The sequence below is a fragment of the Bos mutus genome, chromosome 25, assembly GCF_027580195.1.
Source record: "Bos mutus isolate GX-2022 chromosome 25, NWIPB_WYAK_1.1, whole genome shotgun sequence".
In the NCBI taxonomy this organism is placed as follows: domain Eukaryota; kingdom Metazoa; phylum Chordata; class Mammalia; order Artiodactyla; family Bovidae; genus Bos; species Bos mutus.
This window is the reverse complement of record NC_091641.1, coordinates 14,443,560-14,468,851: the sequence shown is the minus strand read 5'-3', so window position 1 is coordinate 14,468,851 and position 25,292 is coordinate 14,443,560. Positions and strand designations below refer to the sequence as shown.

Below are 25,292 nucleotides of genomic sequence, written 5' to 3'. Positions count from 1 at the left end.
CCGCCGGCGCATGCGTATCGCCGAGCCGGAGCCAGCGCGGCGCGGCCGCCATTGCGGGGAGGCTTTCGTCAGAGCCTGGCTGGCCCCGGCGGCTGGTCCAGCCCCAGGGGCCCCGTCACTGGGCGTCATTGGCTCAGGCATCAGGGCCCTCATCACCTTCTCCCGCCTCGGTCGGGACGGGCGGCGGCGGCTGCGGCGTCAGGGGGCGGAGCCGCCCGGGGCGCCCTTTGTCTGTGCAGGCGGGTGAGTGCGGCGCCAGCGGGCGGGTGGCTGGCGAGGGGGCAGGGCGGGCGGGGGTCACGGGGCGGGGAGCCCTCGACTCCGAGCCCCCCAGACGGCGCCCTCCGGCTTCTCGGACCCCCTGTTCCCCTTTCATGGGAAGGCCTTCCCATTCCCAAGATTACAAACCTATTTTCCTCTAATATTTTCTGCAATTTATTTTTGTATAGGCGTGGGTGGGTATCATTTTTGGAAAGTTTTTCCCATTTCAAGAGTATTAAAAGATTCACCTTTATTTTCGTCTAATACTTTTAAAGGATTAAAAAAAATTTTTTTTTTACATTTTAACCTATTGGATATTAAATTTGTGATAACCTGTAAGATAGAAAAATGCCTTTTCCCCGGTCATCTTGCCATCATCTCTTTCCCACTGAATTGAAATGACACTTATCTATTCTACAGACGTTTGTATACTCACATCTGTTTCTAGCCTGTTACACTGCTCTCACAGTTTCTGCACTGATACCATTTTCTTTTAATATAAAATGTTTTAATATGTGGCAGAGCAGATCCCCGTAATTGTGTCTTTTGATTTAATGAACTTTGTTTCTTTTACTTACTTTGAATTGTGGGAAATATTAAAGGTACAAAAATTACCATTTTCCAAGAGACAGAATTGATCATGGCACTTAGTAGGTGCTCTTATTAAATGGAGAATATTGAAAGTCACTCTGTTGCTGAAAACTTTTGTATACTTCCCTGATGCCATCAGGATAATGTTTTAGTTTCTTAGCAGTGACCTCAAAGCCCTTTTCTTCCAAGGGGCAAGCATATTTTAAATTCATGGCCGCAGTCACCATCTGCAGTGATTTTGCTTGCTCCTTGGAAGAAAAACTATGACAAACCTATACAGCATATTAAAGAGCAGAGACATTACTTTGCCAACAAAGGTCGGTGTAGTCAAAGCTGTAGTTTTCCAGTAGTCATGTATGAACGTGAGAGGTGGACTATAAAGAAAGCTGAGCACTGAAGATTTGATGCTTTTGAACTGTGATGTTGAAGACTCTTGAGAGTCCCTTGGATTGCAAGGAGATCAAATTAGTCAGTGCTAAAGGAAATCAACCCTGAATATTCATTGGAAGGACTGATGCTGAAGCTGAAGCTCCAATATTTTGGCCACTCGGAAGGAGATCAGCCCTGGGATTTCTTTGGAGGGAATGATGCTGAAGCTGAAGCTCCAGTACTTTGGCCACCTCATGCGAAGAGTTGACTCATTGGAAAAGACTGATGCTGGGAGGGATTGGGGGCAGGAGGAGAAGGGGACGACAGAGGATGAGATGGCTGGATGGCATCACTGACTCGATGGACAGGAGTCTGAGTGAACTCCGGGAGTTGGTGATGGACAGGGAGGCCTGGTGTGCTGCGATTCATGGGGTCTCGAAGAGTCGGACACGACTGAGTGACTGAACTGAACTGAACTGATGCAAAGAGCCAACTCATTGGAAAATACCCTGATACTGGGAAAGATTGAAGGCAGGAGGAGAAGAAGACTATAGAGGACAGAATGGTTAGATGGCATCCCCAATTTGATGGACTTGAGTTTGAGCAAACTCTGAGAATTGGTGAAGGACAGGGAAACCTGGCATGCTACAGTCCATGGGGTTGCAGAGTTGGCCATGACTGAGCGACTGAACAACAACAAAGCCCTTTATGACCTTAATATTGCATACTGCTTTGCCTTCCGTCCTTGCACTTTATGTTGTAGGCATACCAAAGTGCCAGGACAGGACCCAAAACCCTTTGGGGAAAATGTGTTAATTAAATTATATCAAAATTATATCAGAAAAGCCCATGTGCCAAGTATTTTGAAAAATATTTGCTATATTTGAAAAGAGCAAAGGGCTTAAAATTAGAGACATAAAATACTTGCAACATGTGTTAGAGAAAGTACCGTAATATGTAAAGAGACTTGTTGAAAAAAAAAAAGTGTGGGACTTCTCTGGTGATCCAGTGGCTGAGTCTGCTCTCCCAATGCAGGGGGCCCTAGTTCAACCCCTGATCAGGGAATTAGATCCCACATGCCACAACTAAGACCCAGCACAGCCAAATAAATAATAATAATAAAGGTGAAAATCTTAACTTAAAAAAAAAGTGGACAAAGGATATGCACAGGCAATTTATAGACGAATTACAGCAAATTACAGGAAACCAATAAACAAAAAAAGTGCTTAACCTCATAAGTAATTATAGAATGCAAATGAAGACAAAGATACTTTTCACCATTTAGAGTGGGAAAATATATCAATATTGGTGCTAACAAAGTGTCAAGGCAAATGCAGAGGGGCAGGGCCCTGGTTGTACAATTTAGGAAGTGTTTTGAGTGGCAGTATGACTACACCTAGTAAAATGTGAAGTGAGTTCACTCTGTGGCTCAGAAATTCTATTCTAAGATCTGTCCTGCTGAAATACTTGCACCGGTGCACAGGGATGTGTGTACAAAGATGTTCATTACAATATTGTTTGTGGTTTGAGAAAGGGATACCACTTAAATGCTAACTATGAGTGTGGTTAAACATATTGTGGTAGATCTGTACAGTGTAATATTGTGCTATTATAAAAGTAGAGTAAGGTAGTTTGTTATGAAGTTAATAAAAGGAAAGATCTCTAAGATCAGCATTTCCAAAAGTGTGTTTTATGGAACCCTAATCCCATCAGAAGAGAAGGCAATGTACTCTTGCCTGGAAAATGCAGTACTCTTGGAAAATCCAGTACTCCACTCCAGTACTCTTGCCTGGAAAATCCCATGGACGGAGGAGCCTGGTAGGCTGCAGTCCATGAGGTCACTAAGAGTCGGACACGACTGAGTGACTTCACTTTCACTTTTCACTTTCATGGATTGGAGAAGGAAATGGCAACCCACTCCAGTATTCTTGCCTGGAGAATCCCAGGGACGGGGGAGCCTGGTGGGCTGCCATCTATGGGGTCGCACAGAGTCGGACTGAAGCGACTGAGCAGCATCAGCAGCAGCATTCCCATCAGATGCCATAAAAAGTACTCTCAAACTAGCTATGTTTGTATATAATGTATAATATACTTGAAATATTCCTCATTCCCTTGGGTTCATAGGAGGAGAAACCTGTCTTCCTAACATGGTTAGTGCAGTTTTTGTTGTGAATATATGGTTTTCAGGTGATTGGGTTTGAAACCCCAAGACATTCTTGTAAATTCAACCTGGCTCTTCAGACCATGGGACCTTTTTAGAGTTTTTGCTTGATAAAATAAGGACCTGATCTTAAAGTGCTTTTAAATTATTTTTGAAAGATCTTCCTATTAGTGAAAACTGGTTGTAAAATGTTAGATTCTTGGCATGTCTTGGCTTGAATGGCTTCTTTGTCTAACAGGGCCATTCCATTGGAACCATGGTTTCCTTTCTTTCTTCCTATTACTTCTCAGAAATGGTTTTATTCTTTGTTTCTATCAGTAGTTTTTGAGAGGAGTTTTTCAGGTCAACTTTTGTGAACAGAGAACAAATGTATTCTCATGATTATTAACAAATCAATACATTTCATTCTGTTATTGGTACTGGTGAAATGCCTGTTTTTTTCTTTCTGGGAAGAAAGCCACTCTATTTGAAAGTCTTTCTGTGGGAAAGGACCACATGTTTTCTGTTCCAAGAAGAGGGTGGGAGAGGACTAAGGCTAAATTTGTTGTAGTTGCTGCCTCTGTATCTCTCTGCTCGTTGAGAAATTCTAAAACTGCTTTTTTGATTGTTTTAATGAATTCCACCTCCTGTGGTGCTCTGTCTTTATTAATGAACAGTGTGTGTGTCTCTTTTTAGACTCCATAGGTCTCTAGGGGACCAACACTGCTGGAGTCCTTCTGCTGACTCTGATGCATCTCATTACAGGTGCTCAGCCTGAAATTGTATCTTTCAAGATCTCTGCCGGGAGGCAGATTCAAATATCACAGTGACGTATGTACATGTAGGATTGATGCCTTTAGTGAAAAAAAACAAGAGCAGTGTAATAGCCAACTTCAGGAACCTCCACATCTCAACTCTACATGAACAAGGCAAGATCCTGAGAGTGGCTGCCCTGGGAAGCATAAATCACTGTCATGGATATCCACTGGCTCCTGACCCTCTCATGAGATCAGGCACCTTTAATACCTGCGACTGGCTGCTGCCTTTAAGGCACTGGAAAATCAGCCTTCGGGGACTGACAGGGCTACTGAAGCTGTTAGAACTGGTATGTCTCCTGACTGTCGTGCCCGAAGAGAATAAGGCTTTGGTGACATTACAACTGAAGGACTGCCAAGAGGTGTAGTCATCCTCGTGGAGGACTGAATCCAGGTACTCAAAAAGGAAGGTGAACATTCTGAGAAATGAAAAGCGTGAAATCTCATTTCTGTATTGGAAGGGTCATCTTTTTAATAACTTTTAATGTTTATTTTTATTTATTTATTTATTTTTGGCTGTGCTGGGTCTTCCTTTGCTGTGCGCAGGCTTTCTCTAGTTGCAGCGAGCAGGGGCTACTCTCTAGTTGTGGTGTGTGGGCTTCTCATTGTGGTGGCTTCTGTTGTTGCAGAGCAGAGGCTCTACAGTGCACAGGCTTCAGTAGTTGCAGCATGTGGGCTCAGTAGTTGCAGTTCATGGGCTCTAGAGCACAGGCTCAGTAATTGTGGTGCATAGGCTTAGCTGCCCCACAGCATGTGGGATCTTCCTGGATCGAGGATTGAACCTGTGTCTCTTGCATTAACAGGGCATTCTTTACAAATAAGCCAGTAGGGAAGGCGTAGAAGGATCATCTTTTTTTTTTTTTTTAATCATTTTTTAAAATTAATTTATTTTTTAATTGAAGAATAATTGCTTTACAGAATTTTGTTGTTTTCTGTCAGACATCAACATGAATCAGCCATAGATGTACATATGTCCCTTCCCTCTTGGACCTCCCTCCCATCTCCCTCCCCATCCCACCCCTCTAGGTGATACAGAGCCAATGTTTGAGTTCCCTGAGACTTACAGCAAGTTCCCACTGCCTATCTATTTTACATATGGTAATGTAAGTTTCCATGGTACTCTCTCCATACATCTCACCCTCTCCTTCCCTCTCCCCATGTCCATAAGTCTATTCTCTATGTCTGTTTCTCCACTGCTGCCTTGCAAATAAATTCATCAGTACCATCTTTCTAGATTCCATATATATGTGTTAGTATATGATATTTATCTTTCTGTTTCTGACTTACTTACCTCTGTATAATAGGCTCTAGGTTCATCCACCTCATTAGAACTGACTCAAATGCATTTCTTTTTATGGCTGAGTAATATGCCATTTGTATATGCACCACATATACTTCTTTATCCATTCATCTGTCAATGGACATGTTCTAGCTATTGTAAACAGTGCTGCAGTGAACATTGGGGTACATGTTCATTGTACATGTACATGTCTTTTTCAATATTTGTTTCCTCATGGAATATGCCTAGGAGTGGAATAGAAGGATCATCTTAAAGAGAGTAGAGGAGATGCCTGGACTTTGAGTTTAGGGGTGAGTTTATGCTCTTAAAGAGTAAGAATAACTCCTCAACATAAATTCTCTGGATCACATCATCTCAGTGGTTCTCATCTGCCACTTGGAATCATTTGGAGACTTCAGAATTTAAAAATGCTGTTGCCCAGGTTCACCTGAGATTGTTAAATCCAAATCTCAGGGAAGAGGGGCTGAGCACTGGCATCTTTTTAAAATCCCCCCCAAGTGAGTAGCTAGTGCTAAAAACCAATGAGCACCCCTGAGCTTCCCATATGTCGCAACAAGTGGAGTTGTACCACAGAGGAGAGACAGCCATACTTTAAATTCCTCAGTGTAATAGAGGAACAAGAGTGTCAGAGTTACGTCACCCAGCCTTTAGACTTATGTCTTAGAGGGCTTCTGTCTAAACCATCTGCCATCCTGATACAAGATAAAAGGTGCAAGATTTAGGTGAAGCTTTAATATCATTCCTTGACAAGATTCTTCTCTTCTTTTCTCAGGAATGCCCTCTCAGGATGCTGTACTTTCCCAAGAAGGAAACACAGAGAAGGAAATGAATGTTGGATCACAGACAGTCATGTCTCAGGTAAGTTCAGTTTTGTTTGTTTTTTTAATAACTTTATTTTTTGTTTTTTGGTTTTTTTTGGGGGTGTGTTAGGTCTTTGTTCCTGTGGTGGCTCTCCTCCAGTTGTGGCAAGTGGGACCTACTCTCTAGTTGCGGTGTGCAGGCAGCTCATTGCGATGGCTTCTCTTGTCACAGAGCATGGGCTCTAGGGAACATGGGCTCCGTAGTTGCAGCTCCCAGGCTCTAGAGCACAGGCTCAATAGTTGCGGTGCACAGACTTAGTTGCTCCAAGGCATGTGGGATCTTCCCAGATCAGGAATCAAACCCATGTCTCCAGCATTGGCAGGCTGGTTCTTTACCACGGAGCCACCAGAGAAGCCCCAGGTAAGTTGTTTTCCTCTCCTCTGAAATGACATGGTGGTTCGCAGAATGTAGGTACTTTTATTTTTCAATTCTCAGAAGAACTAAGCTCCCCAAGTCCAGAGCCCTTGAGATTCTTGTGACAGATGTGACATATCTGTATGTGGTGTTTCCCACTCACCTTCCATACCTCTTTATAGCTCTTCTCTCCTTCAGCATTTTTATCAGCTTGTAGATTCATGTCTGTCCTGAATGTTGTAAAGGCAACACGAGAAGCCATAGACTATCTTTTAATAGTGCATGTGTGCGTGCTCAGTTGTGTCTGACTCTTTGTGACCCCATGGACTGTAGCCCACCACACTCCTCTGTCCATGGAATTTTCCAGGCAAGAATACTGGAGTGGGTTGCCATTGCCTACTCCAGGGGATCTTCCCAACCCAGAGAGCAAACCCACATCTCCTGCATTTTTTGTATTGGCAGGCGGATTCTTTAAATCACCCTTCCCTTAAACAGCTCACTAGAATTTAAACACTTGCCATTCAGTCTTCAAACAATGAATGATGCCCATGTCACTGACCACTTGGAGGTAATAGAATTATTAATATACCTGAGGACCTCTGCTGCCACAAATTAATGTGGCAAATTAATGCCATAAATTAAGCCAGCTACAGCATCAGTCCTTCCAGTGAATATTCAGGACTGATTTCTTTTAGGATTGACTGATTTGATCCCCTTGCTGTCCAAGGGACTCTCAGGAAAGTCTTCTCAAGCACCACAGTTAGAAGACATCAATTCTTCAGCATTTGACATCCTTTATGGTCCAACTCTCACATCTGTACATGACTATTGGAAAAACCATAGCTTTGACTCTGTGCAGCTTAGTCAGTGAAGTGATGTCTTTGCTTTTTAATACAGTGTCTAGGTTTGTCATAGCTTTTCTTCCAAAGAACAAGTGTTGTTTAATAGCATACTCTATAATTTACCCAGTCATCATTTATTGTCTACTTTCCCCTGCTGAAGTTTCATAAAGGAAGAGAATTTTAGTCTCTCGTTCACTAGTATATCTCAAGCCCTATAGGTGACCCATAGGAAGCACTGAATAAATATTTGTTGAACAAATAGGAATTTTGCATATGATAAACCATATCTCAACCCAGTGGTGGAAAGATGGTTTATTCAATAATCAATGATATTTCTGTGGAGCCATGTGGAAAAAGGTAAAGTTGAATCCATACCTCATACTTTATATCAGAACAGTCTTCAAACTGATCAAATATTTAAATATGAAAAACTAAGCCACAAAAGTTACACAAGAAAATAATTTGGGAATTCCTTTATAACTTACAACTGAGAATCCAGAATCCGTAAAAGAAAAGACTAATGAGAAAGAGAGAGGGACAGGAGAGAGAGAGAGAGAGAGAGCTGAGCAAAGGGCAGAAGACAGAAAGGAGAAGATTATTTTTGGAATCATAAAGGACCTCCAGGAGAGTTAGTGGGGCCCTAAAGGACCTTTCACAGGACTTAAAGGATAATAAGGAAAATCTTGTCATGAGCTGAAGAAAAGGGACACTTGAAGAAGGAATTTTGGTCAACATTGTCACCTTCAGTAACAAGAAAAATAGGAACTATACTTAATGGACTCAATGATATATTTAAGGAGATTTTCAGGTAGAAGACTGAAAGTGCCAGGTGTCAGCTTCTGGGTGGTTAAAGTAAAATGTGAGAGGAAAAGATAAACTAGATAAAGAACTGTTACGTATAAAGGAAGCAGACAAGAAAATATGCTCAACCTAGCTAATCATCAGGGAAATGCAAATCAAAACCACAGTGTGCTGTCTCCTCACACCTGTCAGAATGGCTGTCATCAGAAAGAACAGAAATAACAAATTTTGGCGAGGATGTAGAGGAAAGAGAACCTTCATACACTGTTGGTGGCGATGTAAATTGGTGCAGCCACTATGGTAAACAGTATGGAGGTTTCTCAAAAAACTAAGAATAGAACTGTCACATGACCCAGCAGTTCTACTCTTGGGTATATACCCCCCAAAAAACTAAAACACAAATTCAGAAAGATACATGAACCCCAGTGTTCAAAGAGGCATTATTTACAATTGCCAAGACATGGAAGCAACCTCAGTGTCCGTGAAGAGATGAATGGATAAGGATGTGGTGTATGTATACAATGAAATTACTCCTAAGTCATAAAAAAGAATGAAGTTTTGCTATTTGCAGCAACATGGATGAACTTGGAGAGCATTATGCTAAGTGACATAAGTCAGAGAAAGACAAATACTGTATGATATCACTTTTATGTGAAATCTGAAAAATACAACAAATTAGTGAATAAAACAGAAAAGAAGCTGACTTGCATATATAGAGACCAAACTAGTGAGAACCACTGGGGAGAGAGAATGGGGAAGGGGCAATGCAAGAAGTAGGAGATTAAGAGGTACAAACTATTATGTATAAAATAAGCTACAAGAATCTACAACACAGGGAATATAGCCAATATTTTATAATAACTATAAATGGAGTATAACCTTTAAAATTCATGAATCACTATATTGAATACCTGTAACTTAAATAATATTGTACATCAACAGTATTTCAATTTTTTTAAAACATCAAAAATATGTATATAAAGGAGCCAGAAATTACTGAGTTTGAAAATAAAACTGTTTCTCATTCATACCTCTCAACACGTGCCCAGCTCAGCTACATTATAGAATTGCTGTGAATTGCTGTTTACTTGAATGGGAGTGTGTGTGGCAGTTATTTCTATGAGTTTCCCACCACTTTGAGTTTGTGAAGGATAAAGGGTGGGGCCAAATACCTATTTCTTCAGCTCACAGAAAGAAAAATAGAAAGCTTTCAGGGAACCATACCTGAGGAACTATGTTCCAAGAGCCTCATCTGCCTGTGGACCTGGTGTAGATGATAAGATCCCAGACTTCAAATTGATACATCACACGTAGGGGTCTTGAGGAAGATGAGTAAAATTTGCATAAGGAAGGAATGTGAATATTAACCTTCAGAGGGTAAACAGTAGCAGGTTGTATTTTCTGAAAATGGCACAATTTCTCCCATTCCATAGGTTCCTCTTATACTGATTTAACTACTCTTATCAGGAGAGGTGTGATTGTGTTCCTTCCCCTTGGATCTGGCTTGTGACTGTGGTGGAACTGAAGCCCCGTGACTCTTGAGGCTGGATGAAGAAAGGTGGTTCTCTTGGGAATTTTGCATTTGGCATCCAGCTACCATGCCATGAGGAAGCCCAGGTAGCCTGTGGACAGGCTTGTATGGAGAGGACCAAAGGCACCTGACTGAGCTCCCAACTTTCAGCCAGCACCAACTTGCCAGCCACACGAATGAGCCTCTTAAAAAGTGAATCTTACAGCCCTAAGTTGGGCCTCCTAGCTGAAACAAAATGGAACAAAGATGAGCTACTCCTGCTTAATCCTGCCCATGTTACAGATTCTGTGAATAAAATAAATGATTGTTACTGGTTTTGAGCTACTAAATATGGAGGTGATTTGTTATACAGCAATAGATAATGACACAATTGATACCACCCCTACAGAAGTCAGCTTGACAATATGTATCAAAATTGCAGATTCATATACTCTTTTGCCAGGCATACATACATATGCCATACATACATATTCTAGAGTTAGACTAATATACATAGCAAAATAGTATACTTTCAAGATAATTCATTGCAGCATGATTTATAGTAACAAGAGAGTAGAAAATAGCTAAAATGTCTGTTAGTAGACTAGTTACATAAGTTGTGGGATAGTCACACAATACCACACAGCTAAAAAAAAAAAAAGGAGGAAGAAATTATGAACTGATGTGGAGGGATTTCCAATATAAAGTGTTCAGTGAAAAAAATCAGAAGCAAAAGATTACCTATAATATGCTACTTTGTACAAGAAAGAAGAGGAAACAAAAATATATAAATGTATCAAATGCTTGTTTGAGGGAAAAGAGAAATTGAAAGGATAAACTTGCATCTAATGAGGTTGGTTACTTGTAGGACTTAGATGGAAAATGGGTGACAAAGAGGGAATGGAGGTGTACAGTATGCAAGGAGGGCTTAAAATTGAAAATAAACAGAAATAAGTGAGCCAAACTGTATTTCAAATTACTGATATAACCACACTGAAAAGGAGTTAACTTTTGAAACGAAATCATTTCTTGTACTCTGTGTCCTCAGACTAAAAGCAAAATAATTCTCAATACTGAACTCTCATTTGTAGGCTTGTTCTGTGCAGAGACATGTTCCCTGGTAGCTCCACTGGTGAAGAATCCGCCAGCAATGCAGGAGATGCCAGTTCAGTTCTTGGGTCAGGAAAATCCCCTGGAGAAAGGATAGGCTTCCACTCCAATATTCTTGGGCTTCCCTGGTGGCTCAGACTGTGAAGAATCTGCCTGCAATGCTGGAGACCTGGATTCAGTCTCTGGGTTGGGAAGATCCCCTGGAGGAGGGCAAGGCAAACCACTCCAGTATTCTTGCCTGGAGAATCCCCATGAACAGAGTAGCCTGCTGGGCTACAGTCCTTGGGGTTGCAAAAAGTTGACACGACTGAGCAACTAAGCACAGCACATGTGTTAGCAATACCAAAACCACTTTCTTTAAAATCTAGGATTGAGCAAATAAGTAAACACATTGTCCATAATTTTGTTGTTATTGTTTACTCACTCAGTTCAGTTCAATTGTATCTGACTCTTTGCGACCCCATGGACTGCAGCACGCCAGACTTCCCTGTCCATCACCAACTGTCAGAGCTTGCTCAAATTCATGTCCATCAAGTCAGTGATGCCATCCAACTGTCTCATCCTCTGTCATCCCCTTCTCCTCCCACCTTCGATCCCTCCCAGCATCAGGGTCTTTTCCAATGAGTCAGTTCTTCGCATCAGGTGGCCAAAGTATTGGAGTTTCAGCTTCAACATCAGTCCTTCCAATGAATATTCAGGACTGATTTTCTTTAGGATTGACTGGTTGGATCTCCTTGCAGTCCAAGGGACTCTCAAGAGTCTTCTCCAACACCACAGTTCAAAAGCATCAGTTCTTCAGTGCTCAGCTTTCTTTATGGTCCAGCTCTCACATCCATACATGACTATTGGAAAAACCATAGCTTTGACTAGATGGGGCCTTCCCTGATAGCTCAGTTGGTAAAGAATCTGCCTGCAATGCAGGAACCCCCAGTTCAACTCCTGCGTTGGGAAGATCTGCTGAAGGGAATGGCCACTCACTCCAGTATTCTTGTCTGGAGAATTCCATGGACTGTATAGTTCATGGGGTTGCAAAGAGTCAGACACGACTGAGTGACTTTCGCTTTTCACTTTGACTAGATGGACCTTTGTCAGCAAAGTAATGTGTCTTGTCATAGCTTTTCTTCCAAGGAGCAAGCATCTTTTAATTTCATGGCTGCATTCACCATCTGCAATGATTTTGGAGCCCAAGAAAATAAAGTCTCTCACTGTCTCCATTATTTCCCCATCTATTTGCCATCAAATGATGAGACTGGATGCCATGATCTTAGTTTTTTAAATGTTAAGTTTTAAGCCAGCTTTTTCACTCTCCTCTTTCACTTTCAAGAGGCTCTTTAGTTCCTGTTCGCTTTCTGCCATTATGGTGGTGTCATCTGCATATCTGAGATTATTGATATTTTCCCAGCAGTCTTGATTCTAGCTTGTGGTTCATCCAGCCTGGCATTTCACATGATGTGCTCTGCATATAAGTTGAATAAACAGGGTGACCATACACAGCCTTGACATACTCCTTTCCCAATTTGGAAGCAGTCCATTGTTCCATGTCCAGTTCTCACTGTTGCTTCTTGACTTGCATACAGATTTCTCAGGGGGCAAGTAAGGTGGTCTGGTATTCCCATCTCTTGAAGAATTTTCCACAGTTTATTGTGATCCACAGAGTCAAAGGCATTTGCATAGTCAATGAAGCAAAAGTAGATGTTTTTTCTGGAATTCTCTTGAAGGGAATTATAAGATAAGAGAGATATGGGTCAGAGAAGGGAATTACAGATATGAGAAGAGAGGGTAGAATGAACCTTGCTATGTTGGATTAGATTTAGAGGTATCAGTATGGACCCATGTTTGTTTTTTTTCTAACCAGTTGATCTCTTGACCCATGGGTTTTAATACATATCACTAAACACAGGGTTGTATATAGAGTTGTGTGTGTTTACAGGGTTGGATATGGAGTTGTGTGTTGATGAATTCCAGATGTTTTTCTGGAATTCTCTTGCTTTTTCTACGATCCAATGGATGTTGGCAATTTGATGTTTAGTCACTCAGTTGTATCCAACTCTTTTATGACCCCATGGACTTCAGCCCACCAGGCTTCACTGTCCATAGGATTTCCCAGGCAAGAATAATGGAGTGAAATGCTTTGCCCTCCTCCAGGGGATCTTCCCTACCCAGGGATTGAACCCACATCTCCTGCATTACAGGCAGATTCTTTACTGCTGAGCTACCTGGGTAAGACAAGCCAGGAGTCTCATGGTCAGAGAAGGGAATTACAGATATGAGAAGAGAGGATAGAATGAACCCTGCTATGTTGGATTAGATTTAGAGATATCAGTATAGACCCATGGTGTTTTGTTTTTTCTTAACCAGTCACTCTCTTGACCTATGGGTTTTAATAAATATCAGTAAATACAGGGTTGGATATGGAGTAGAGTTGTGTGTGTATACGTACATCATTGTATATATTCCCCTCTCTCCTAGATACGACCCCTGAGAGGGCCTAGATGACATGGTACTCCAGTAGCACTGGATGCAGCTAGTGCCCAGATCTTGGGGTCTAAGTGCCATTTTTCATTAAAGGGAACAAGGCATAGCACTTAAGGATTTGACCAACAGAGCAGAACACGACAGACTGCCTCCCTGTATCAGCTGGGGAAGCAGAGCAGCTCAGTATTTTACCACTAGAAGGAATCAGGGATCCTTTGTCTACTGCACCACCTTTGACTCTTCCCTTAAGGGCCCCTGTAAAGGAAAAACAAAAAGGTTTCTGGCTGAGCAGGGATATACTTGATGTTTCAGGAATCACTGACATTCCAGGACGTGGCTGTGGACTTCACCAGAGAAGAGTGGGACCAGCTGTACCCTGCTCAGAAGAACCTCTACCGAGATGTGATGCTGGAAAACTATAGGAATCTGGTTGCACTGGGTAAGGAGGGCATCTCTGTAAGTCATGTCTGATTCTTTGGGACCCCGTGGACTTTGGCATGCCAGGCTCCCCTGTCCTTTACTATCTCCCAGAGTTTTCTCAAATTCATGTCCATTGAGTCGTTGATGCTGTCTAACTATCTCATCCTCTGTCGCCCCCTTCTCCCTTTCTTTTCAGTCTTTCCCAACATCAGGGTCTTTTCCAGTGAATCAGCTCTTCTCATCAGGTTCCTATAGTATTGGAGCTTCAGCTTCAGCAGTAGCAGTCCTTCCAGTGAATATTCTGGGTTGATTTCCTTTAGGATTGACTGGTTTGATCTCCTTGCAGTCCAAGAGATTCTCAAGAGTCTTCTTCAGCACCACAGTTAGAAAGCATGAGGCCAGGATGGAAGAAAGGCAGTCATTTGTGGAGACAAGAGACCTCTGTTTCCTGCTTTGTCCTCTGGTGAAGTGTGTTGACTTTGAGATGGGTAGCTTTATTTTGCTGCCTCAGAAGCCTCCCCTTTCCAAGTCCAAAGACCCTAAAGATAAAAAAAGTTTGGAAATGAGTTCTGAGATGTTCGTTCCCTGTGTAAAATTCTAAGATACACATTTTCCTCTTGAACAGGGCATCAACTGTATAAGCCAGAGGTGATCACTCAGTTGGAGCAGGAGGAGCAGTGGATGATGGGAAGAGTCAGCCCACTAGACACTCATCCAGGTGAGAAGAGAGCATCTGAGTATTTGTGACTCAGTGAAGGAAAATAGTCACTTTTGAAATACTTAATGGAGTGTGCTCTGAACATCTCCCTCTGGGATTTAAAGGATATCAAGGCATTTTTAATGGGTTTGGTCCTTGGGTTGGGATGATCCCCTGGAGAAGGAAATGGAAACCCACTCCAGTATTCTTGCCTGGGAAGTCTCATGGACAGAGGAGCCTGGCGGGCTACAGTCCATGGGGTCCGAAAGAGTTGGACATGACTTAGCAACTAAACAGCAGCCGCAGCAGAGGCCTTTTAAAAACTTCAGTTCATATTTGACATTTTTCCAAAGTAGAAATGACTATTTTTTTCCTGATTAAACAGATTTTATATATATATATATATATATATACTTACTATTTAAAAAATTTGCACAACACAAAAACTATTTTGAAAGTTTTAGTTTGTTCATAAATACCTTGATATTGCAAATCTCCACAAAGCACTTTCTATTTTTTTGTTTATACATCATTTCAGGATTCTTTAAATCTTTTTCTTTTCCATACCAAAACCCTCTAACATTTTTACCTATTTTTCATTATTTTTTTTATTTTTATTATCAAACATGTTAAAGTTGTCTAAAATCCGTAGCCTTGGTTCTCAGTCTCTTGTTCACCTTTGTGATAGGATCCCTGTCATACTTATGTTACTAAAATTGTTTTCTTGGAGATTACCACTAACTTCCTTCCAGTCAAGTCCAGTGGCTAAAATAAACCACCATTATCATGTTCTATGATCATGTTGCATTTGACTGTGTTGACTTCACTCTTGAAATTGTCTCGCACCTTGGCTTTCACACCATTCTTGCCTCTTGTAGCCTCTCTCCTGTCTCCCAACCTGTTCTTTTTTTAATTAATTTATTTTTAATAAATTAGCAAGGGTAAAGCAAGGGTAATTGCTTTAATAAAGCAAGGGTAATTTAATACAACATTGTGTTTCTGCCATTCATCAACATGAATCTATCATAGCTATCCTACCTGCTCTTTTAAATACCTTCTCTTGCTCTTTATTCTTCTAAAGGCATGTCTTTCTTATGGACTTGGTGTTCATTCTTCAGTACTGTGCTTTTAAGTAGCTTCTCTATGTCATTTTTCCATTTCTACATTTCTAGCCTCAGTATTTCATGTACATTCTTTTCCCAGAGTTTAGATTATATTTTTGTTTATGAATGTCATACTGTCATTTTAATCAAGTATTTCAAATCCTGGACCTATTGATTCTCTACTCCTTTAAACCATCCTACTAAATGAGACTTCTTGACCAAAAAAAAAAAAAAACCAAAACCCCAAAATCTTAGCTCCTTTTTGTGGGCATACTGCCTGGTTATATTAGGAAACAGTGGACTGATGGCTACGTGCCAGATACTGAGTCATTAAGCCAGGTTAATGTACCCCATCTTGATTCTTTGCTCAGACACCTTGTTTCATCATTTGGGCTTGGTTTTCTGTCATTCAAACTTGAGCTTTGTGAAGCTGACTCTGACTCAGTTGTCTTTCTTGCTTATAGTGCTCTTGGTTATCTTAGGTAGGAAAACTTACTCCTTTTTCAGCCTCATTGGACCTAAAATTTTAGCCTGACAGGTGGTGCACCCCAGTGCTCTAAACCCTGTTTAGAGGCTGATAATTAAAACACTTTGTCAAGAACCCCTGAGCACTTTTCCTGACAATGATGAGTAACATTATTTTCACAAACCTTCCTATCCTGGAACCTGGAGAATAGGAAACTAAAGAAGGAAAATGAAAAACTCCCTTTTCAGGCAAATTGCCAGTGTAGGTGCCCACACAGAAACCTGAGCTGTTCTTTCCCGCAGGTACATATGCTGCCATGTGAAGGAGCCATACTGTCTCCCATTATGTCCCTGCCCAAAGACTCCCAACTTGAGAAAATAATTACTACACTCAAGAAAATTTCCAGGTAATTCCCTGGCAGTTCAGTGGTTAGGACTCAGTGCTTTCACTGACAGGGCCCAGGTTCAGTCCCTGGTTTGGAATTTAAGATCCTGCAAGGTGTGCAGCATGGCCAGAATAGAAAAGAAATTTCTAGACTTCATTATCAACTGTACCTGTGTGGTCAAGGCTTTTGGTCCACAGATGAGGTTGAATAAGTGGTTTCTTTGTATCCTCCTTGTCAGGGCAGGCAGCCTAGCAGTGCCCTCCAAGGAGACTGCTTACATTTTTGCATTTTCCTGTGAGACACAATCAATTGTTTCTCTTATAAGGATGTGGTAAAATGTTTCTGTTGATAGAGGAACTGAGATAGAATGATCTGGCTTGTGCAGCCTCATTCTGATTTGCCCTCTCGGGTATTGCTTGTCTCATTGTCTTCTACATTAGCTGATGTCTATTTAATATCTAGAAATTCTCTTCCTAGCTAAGGTGAGACATGTAAAATGTCTGATGGATCTAGCAATGAAAAGGTTAGGAATGATATTAATGAGAGAAGTGACAGGGGAGTAATTAGCAAAACAGTCAGTTTATACATTGCTGAGTAAACAGGAGATTAAAAAAAAAAAAAAGTAGAGCTAGTAGTTGGACTTGCCTAACAGTCCAGTGGTTAAGATTCCACACTTCCACTCCAGAGGGTGTGGGTTTGATCCCTGGTCAGGGAACTAAGGTCCCACATGCTGCTGGTACAGCCAAAAACTAAAAAACAGTATAGCCAGTACATATACGGTACTTCTTACAAGAAGCTCAAATGAGAAGGTGAAGCAAAAAAAGAAGGTGACTGCTAGACTAGAAAGAAAGTGAAAGTGAAAGTGGCTCAGTTGTATCCAACTCTTTGCGACCCCATGGACTATACAGTCCATGAAATTCGCCAAGCCTGAATACTGGAGTGGGTAGCCATTCCCTTCTCCAGGCGATCTTCCCACCCCAGGGATTGAACCCAGGTCTCCCACATTGCAGGCAGATTATTTACCAGATGAACCAAGTAGCTAGACTAGAAGGCAGTGTCAAAACAGGATCATTCTAAGCAGGAGTGATTCCAGCTTGTTTAAAGTGCTGAATGGAAGGGGTCAGGGAGAGTGTAAGTAGAAAATAGAAAAGATGGGGCAAGGTTCTAAAAAAATGGGAGTAGGATTAAAGACAAGGAAATTAAAGTAACCTCCACTTGCTGCTTGGGCTACAGTTTGTGGGGTTGAAAGGAGTTGGACACAACTCAGCAACTAATACAATACTTGCCACAGCTAAAAAAGCCCACATGCAGCAATGAAGACCCAGCACAGCCAACAATTTAGTATTAGTTCTATCATTTTAAACAAAAGTTTAAAATAGGAAGAAATACTTTTGAAATAAACAGATAGTGGGCACTGCAATAGAATAATCCACAGGTAAGATTGAGAAGGTTCTGGACTTGGCCCTGTGTTCTCTAAGCAGTCTTTTCTGTCTCCCACCTCTGAGCACAGACTTTGTTCTGATATTTCTTATTCTCCTTTCCATTTTCTCCCAATTATGTATATTCCTGATGGATCTCTTCTTTTTATGATTACCACTCATATTTTAAAATTTCTCCCTGCTCACTGCTTCTTGTCATCCTCTTATAGTCTTTCCCCTTGTTACATGGCTTTATTTCAAAATTTTCAATGCCACATTTTCATTGTCTGCACGGCTGTCAGTTTCATTTGGTGATATACTGTGCAACAATTTCTTTTTCAGAGAATACTGAAGTGTTTATATGTTCTGAATTTCTTTTAGATGGGGAGAATAGACCAGAAATTAAAAAATCAAACCATAATATGTCTGATGAAAATCAAACCCATGACATGATAATGGAGAGACTAACAGGAGACAGTTTCTGGTACTCCATCTTAGGTGGACTCTGGGATTTTGATTACCAGTTAGAATTCAACCAAGAAAACCAGCAGAGATACTTACGACAAGTATCTTTTACCCACAAAAAGATCACACAGGAGAGAGGCCTTGAATGTAGTAGATTTGGGGAAAACTATAATCTGAACTCAAACCTTCTTATGCAACAGAGAATTCCTTCAATGAAAATACCCCTTAATTCTGACACACAAGGAAATAGCATCAAACGTAATTCAGATCTGATTTACTATCAGGGAAACTATGTAAGAGAGAATCCTTATGAATATAATGAGTGTGGAAAAATCTTCAATCAACATCTTCTTCTTACCAGTCATATTCATACTGAAGGGAAACACGGTGAATGCAGGAAGGCCTTCAGCCAGAACTCATCTCTTACTCAACCTCAGATGGTCCTCACAGGAGAGAAACCCTATAAGTGTGATGAATGTGGGAAAAGATTCAGCCAGAGAATACACCTTATTCAACATCAGAGAATTCACACGGGAGAAAAACCTTTTATATGCAATGAATGTGGGAAAGCCTTCCGTCAACATTCATCCTTTACTCAGCATCTGAGAATTCATACTGAGAGAAGCCCTATAAATGTAATCAGTGTGGTAAAGCCTTTAGCCGGATCACATCCCTTACTGAACATCATAGACTTCACACTGGAGAAAAACCTTATGAATGTAGTTTTTGTGGGAAAGCCTTCAGCCAGAGGACACATCTTAATCAGCATGAGAGAACTCACACAGGAGAGAAACCTTATAAATGTAATGAATGTGAAAAAGCCTTCAGCCAGAGTGCACACCTTAATCAACATAGGAAAATCCACACTCGGGAGAAATTGTGTGAGTATAATAAATGTGAGAAAACCTTAAGCCACAGTCCTTCCCTTACTCCACAGCACATAACTCAGAATTTTTAGCTTTGTCCTGATGGGGGTAATGGGGGTGGTAAGGAAATCATATGAATATATAAATACAGGAAAATTTGGGCTAGACCTTTTCATCCTGTTCAATATCAGATTATTCATAATGGGGAGAAAGCTTATAAAAAACTTTTAATGCATAGAAACCAAATAAATTTAGACCTTAAATTTAGCATATTCCCAGGAGAAGTTATACGTAGTGAAAATAATTTATTTTATAAACAAGATTATATTAGGAGTCATATTCTAAACTTTTTTTAATGACCAGAAATCCTGTAGGCAATGACCTATCGTTATTCCCTTTGATTTTTATAGCATATAGTTTTTAAATTATATAAACATTAATTAATTGAGGCTATTGTGTAGTATAACCAGTCACATTAACTTGAAATAAACAGAAAAGAGCAATATTTCTCAAACTTAAGTCATTTGTGTATATCCTTTACCAATTTTATCATACTTAATGTTTACTTAATATTTTTCTTTAATAGGACTCAGGGTTTTTAGCCTTGTCCTAGGAAATATTATTTATGGAGATTGTGAGTTTTGTATGCTAATTATATTCTAATTTCCATCAAAATAAATATATAATTTTGAAGTTGAAAATATTCATTGGTATACCATCTAAGTCTTCTGTACCATCATTTGAGAAGCCATGTGGTAGGATATGGCAATAATATTGTTTTTTAGGAATCCTTGCATTATTTTCATCAAACAGGTCCTGGGATCTCTAAGATGAGTCTTGGAGGAGACTAAGGGTCATATTGGTGACCTTTGAAAAGTGATACAGAGAAATCTACTTTTTTATCCTGTTACTGTAGTTTTAAATTTCCCTATGGCAAATGTATATTTTTGAATCAAAATTGTTATTTCTGTTACATTTGCAGGTTCAAATAGAGAGGAGGTTTCATTTTATACTGATAGGGACTTTATAAGAATCCCTTCACCTGTCTGCATCACTGTGGAAGTCAGAAGTAGGGGCTGTACCAGAGGGTAAGCAGTGGTGCCACGCTGAGGCAAAGAACCAGGAAAGAGCCTTATTGGTTTATATAAACAACTAAGGAAACGTAGGGCCTTCCCAGGTGGCTCAGTGGAAAAGAATCCACCTGCCAATACAAGAGCTGTGGGTTTGATCCCTGGGTTGGGAAGATCCTCTGGAGAAGGAAACCCACTCCAGTATTCTTGCCTGGAGAATTCCATGGAGAGAGGAGCCTGGTGGGCTACATTTCATAGGGTTGCAAAGAGTCAGAGATGATTGAGCACACATGCAAGTAAGTGTTACTAGTTTGTTTAATAATTCACTTTATTTATTGAAGTATATTTATGTACCACCTTTTTCCAAAAGGAATTTAAGGTGGGTTAAATTTTATGATCACTGCCTTGTTTGACAGAAATCGCAGTTTGATGTTACAAAGCATTGTAAATATAAACCGTCATAAACCATGAATAGCTACATCTAGTGAGCTGCTTTTTTCTGGGCTTTCTGTTTTTCTTTTGGTCTTCTCAGTCTTGGCTGAAGAAGCCATGAGACCAAGTTGGAACCCAGTCCCCTTGCTTTCTTTTTTTTTCCTTCCCCTGTCCCCTTGCTTTCTCACCTTTCTTCTAACATATCTCCTAGCTAAAGACTTCCCCATTTCTTTATTCCTATGAAGGACTAGATATCATAGGCCTTAAGTCAAAGCTGGAATGATGTAAATTAAAAAAAAAAATTAAAACTCTAAAAAACAAGAAAGTAATGAAATTATTTCATTTCATTGTGGAAGTTAAACTTTTCAAGTACATTTTTGTCCCACATACCAGTGGATGAAATAGTTAATAAAACCCTGAGATACTGGAGTGAGGGAGGATTTCCAGTAATATCATGTTTAAATACCTTTGTAATGGAGATCAATTTTCAAGACAGATAAGTTCTGAAAATGTCTCTTCACCAAAGGGAGTAACATATAAGATTTATCTGCCCTAAAGAGGCAGAGTATAGAGCTCTCAGGTTTCAGGAAGAGAGAGTGAGGCAAGATGAAGTCTCAGACAGCAGAGGTATAGGTTAAAAGAAGTAATGATTAATTATAGTTGGTGAAGCCTGTGATCAAAGTATGCAATCAAGAAAAAAAAAAACCCGAATAATCCACAAAGAGTGCTAAAGGCTTCAACAGAAGGCAGTGTACCTTACACAGGGAAAGGAGAGCAGTACAGGATTTTCAGAAGAAGATAAGCAGAATTTGGACAATTTCAGAAAAGAGGAGTCAGAACTGAAGGAGACCAGTCAGCCATGGATTTCCACCAATTCTTCATAAAATTAGAATCTATTGCCTATCCTTAGGGTCATAAATGATTATGCTTATATTAACCATACAGTAAACGATGTCATTCTGGTGTGAATTCATTCTCATGTCCTTTGTTATCTTCAACATGTTCTAATTTAAGTGAATCCTAAAAGTATTACATGGAAATTCTAGGGAGTCATAGGAGTGGTTTACTCACTCAGAAACCTAACGTTATGACTTATTTCTGTCTAGGAGGGCAAGATATTACCCTTTTACATATGTTAATTCATTTGGTCCCTCCAACCAAGTGATGTTGCCTTTCTTTTATGAAAAAAGATACTGAAGCTTAGACATGATAATAAGCGATAATTATTCAGAGTTTCTCAGACTGGAATGTCACTAGAACATGGATCATCTTACTCCTAATCCAGTGGATAAAAACAGTGCCTGGAACAGTGTTTTATAGCACTCTGAAAACATTTGATAAATGTATTAAATTTAATAAAATGAATTGCTGCTCAACACCAAAATTTGTATGACTCTCTTTCTCAGAATCTCAGAGTAAAAAGGATTATTGTGTTGATAGATTCTCTTATGTCCAAAGGGCTTAAGGGCTGGGAGAAAAATACTCATTTGGATTTTGATTAATTTTCAGTTTATTAATTTAAGAAACCAAACAACATTCCTTAAGTAGCCGACATTCCTCTAATTATTCATAGATGTGCAAATAATAAATACTTAAGAATTTCTAAAATGAGATATCCTTACTCTTGTAAACACTGATCAGATTTAAATACATCTAAACATTTCATTAAAGTCTCAGACCTAAAATTTCAAATGTTATTAAGTGCCTTAAACACATTAAGAAACAGGTAAGAGGTACCCAGAATATAAAAAATGATTATACCAAAACTAGTTATAAAAATGTCGGACTTCTGCCGGGAGCCGGCGAGAGACATTCCACTCATGACAAAGGTCATGAGGAAGGAGGCTCGGCATACTCAAAGGCGGGATCGAGCCTCAGGAGTCCCCCCGGATATTCTCGAGTATCTACCCCACAACAACCAGAGTCTGCCTACTTTATTGCTTTGTGCTCTCACCTCTGACTTTACTGGGGGCTGTCCCCCACCACCATCTCGCTCTCTCTGTCAAAGAGTTAACTTACAGCTCCAATTAGTAAAGTTCCTGGGCAATTAGGAGTGTTTAAATCCAGACCCCTCAGATGGCTCTCTAACTCGCCTAACAAGTTTACCCGGACTCCCAGAGCTATGCATACGATTGTTTACAGTCTCCCAGCCTCGAGAGGCACGGGAAGCTTAAGATATTCAAATAGCTTAGAGCCTCTCAGAGAGTTAGAAATTGTCAGAATAAAACTAGTAAAAGATTTCATTGATGAGCCAATGCTTGTTGCCAAGTTTTCACATCCCCTGAATTGTATCCTTGAATGTGTATTAATTAATATAGTTGGTATGTAGAAAAAATAAGTAGTGGCCTTGGTGTTAGTAACTTTAGACCCTTAAGGTAATAAATTCTTTCCTTTGTTGTAAACCCATTACACATCCGCCCTATAGGAATGCAATTTTATCTTCGGAAGATGGTGCCAAACCTTAAAATAATTACTCTTAGAGGAAATAAGTCTTTGTTGATAAGTCTTTGTCAAGAGTCATAAAATGTTAATAGGCCTTCTGGGCAGAAGATGATGTAAATCACCTAAACCATTTGTATACGATAAATTTGCAGGAAAGAAACCCTGTTTTTGATAAGGATCAAAGACTGCTGACTTTGCATCCCCTATTATCCTCTATGTGTAACTTAGGGTATATAAGCCCCGGTTGAAAATAAAGCTACGGGCCTTGCTCACCAAAGCTTGGTCTGCCCATGTCATTCTTCCCTTTAATTTCCAGCTGAGTCTCCATCTGGAGCGCGGATATCCTCTGTGACCATTTATTTGCCTGGGCTTCTAAGACCCACTTGAGAAGGTGTCTAAGGTGGGGCACCTTCCGCTATTCGAGAGGGCGCCTGCGGCCTCCGTGGTCAGAGCTAACCTGGTGTCACGGGTTATATTGATTTTCCGCATAAACCAAGCTACTCAGCTTCTTTTCTCCACTGAATTTTCCTACTGAGCTATCCTCATTCTATTACTCTTTATATCTTTGATGAATAAATAAATAAATAGTCGCTGAAGCCGTCTCTCCTTCGAATACCCTGGAGCAGCCGGGGCTGGACCTCGGCAGACTTCCCTGACAGTTCAGTGGTTAAGACTCTGAGCTCCTAATCCAGGGGACCTGGGTTCCATCCCTGGTCAGGGAACTAGATCCCATATGCTACAACTAAAGAGTTCACATGCCACAGCTAAGACCCAGCAATGCTAAATAATATTTTTAAAAATCATAAAAATTTTTAAAAAGGGAAACAACCTTAGTAGTATCTGATGAATGGAAAAAGAAATGTCATATATATATACACAAAATACTATATATATATATATATATATTACATTACAGATGTATGTATGTGTAAATACAAATTCCATCGCTTTATATATACAAAATGAGGCTTCCCTGGTGGTTCAGTGGTAAAGAATCTGCCTGCCAACACAGGAGACACGGGTTTGATCCCTGATCTGGGAAGATAACCTGGAGAAGGAAATGGCAAGCCACTCCAGTATTCTTGCCTGGGAAATCCCATGTACAGAGGAGCCTGGTGGTCTACAGTCCATGGGGTCGCAAAGAGCGGGATACAACTTAGCAACTAAACAACATCAACAACATATACAAAATACCATAGACTGCTAAGTGTCCGACTCCTTGTGGCCCCATGGACTGTAGCCTACCAGCCTCCTCTGTCCATGGGATTCTTCAGGCGAGACTACTGGAGTGGGTTGCCATGCCCTTTTCCAAGGGATCTTCCTGACCCAGGGATCAAACCGTGTCTCTTTTGTCACCTGCATTGGCAGGTGGGTTATTTACCACTGAGCGACTTCACTTTCACTTTTCACTTTCATGCATTGGAGAAGGAAATGGCAACCCACTCCAGTGTTCTTGCCTGGAGAATCCCAGGGATGGGGAAGCCTGGTGGGCTGCCGTCTATGGGGTCACACAGAGTTGGACACAACTGAAGCGACTTAGCAGCAGCAGCAGCAGTGCTGCCTGGGACCATAGACTGAGTGATTTATAAAAGCAGAAATTAATTGCATACAATTCTGGAGGCTGGGAAATCCAAGATCAAGGTGCCAAAAGATCTGTGTTAGTAGGGACCCATTTCCTGGTGCCCTCACACAGTAGAAAGAAGTTTTCTTGGAGTCCTTTTATAAAAGAGATTGAATCCCATTCATGAGGGCAAAACCCAATCACTTCCTCAAAGCCCCATCTCCTAATATCTTCACCATGGGGGTCAGGATCCAAAATAAGAATCCTGGAAGGATACAAACATAACAGTGACCATGAAGAGAAATAGACGAGAAGAATGGGTTGGGGAATAGCAGAAGGAAGAGAGAGGAAGATTGAATATGAGAATGAATGTTGGGTTGGGGGCTGATGGCTGAGAAAGATGTTTATCAAATATGGGTACTTTTTAGTCTTTTCGAAAAAGCATCTAATTTGTGTGTTACCCCATGAATGATTGCATGTTGTTTTTAATTTTCCTAGTGCCAACTTCTTTATAGGTTAATTTTCTGTTGGTGCAAGC

General features: G+C 40.5%; 1 protein-coding gene across 1 annotated transcript; it reads left to right on the top strand.

Moving 5' to 3' along the window:
• Positions 1–55: 55 nt before the first annotated feature.
• Positions 56–22,165, top strand: ZNF713 (zinc finger protein 713). Its single transcript, XM_070362406.1, is given in 7 exon segments — positions 56–243; positions 4,127–4,570; positions 6,249–6,334; positions 13,742–13,868; positions 14,475–14,567; positions 18,300–18,998; positions 19,001–22,165. Coding segments are annotated over 5 exon segments (1,344 nt in total). The 5' UTR covers positions 56–243; positions 4,127–4,570; positions 6,249–6,250; the 3' UTR covers positions 19,342–22,165.
• The last annotated feature ends 3,127 nt before the right edge of the window (positions 22,166–25,292 follow it).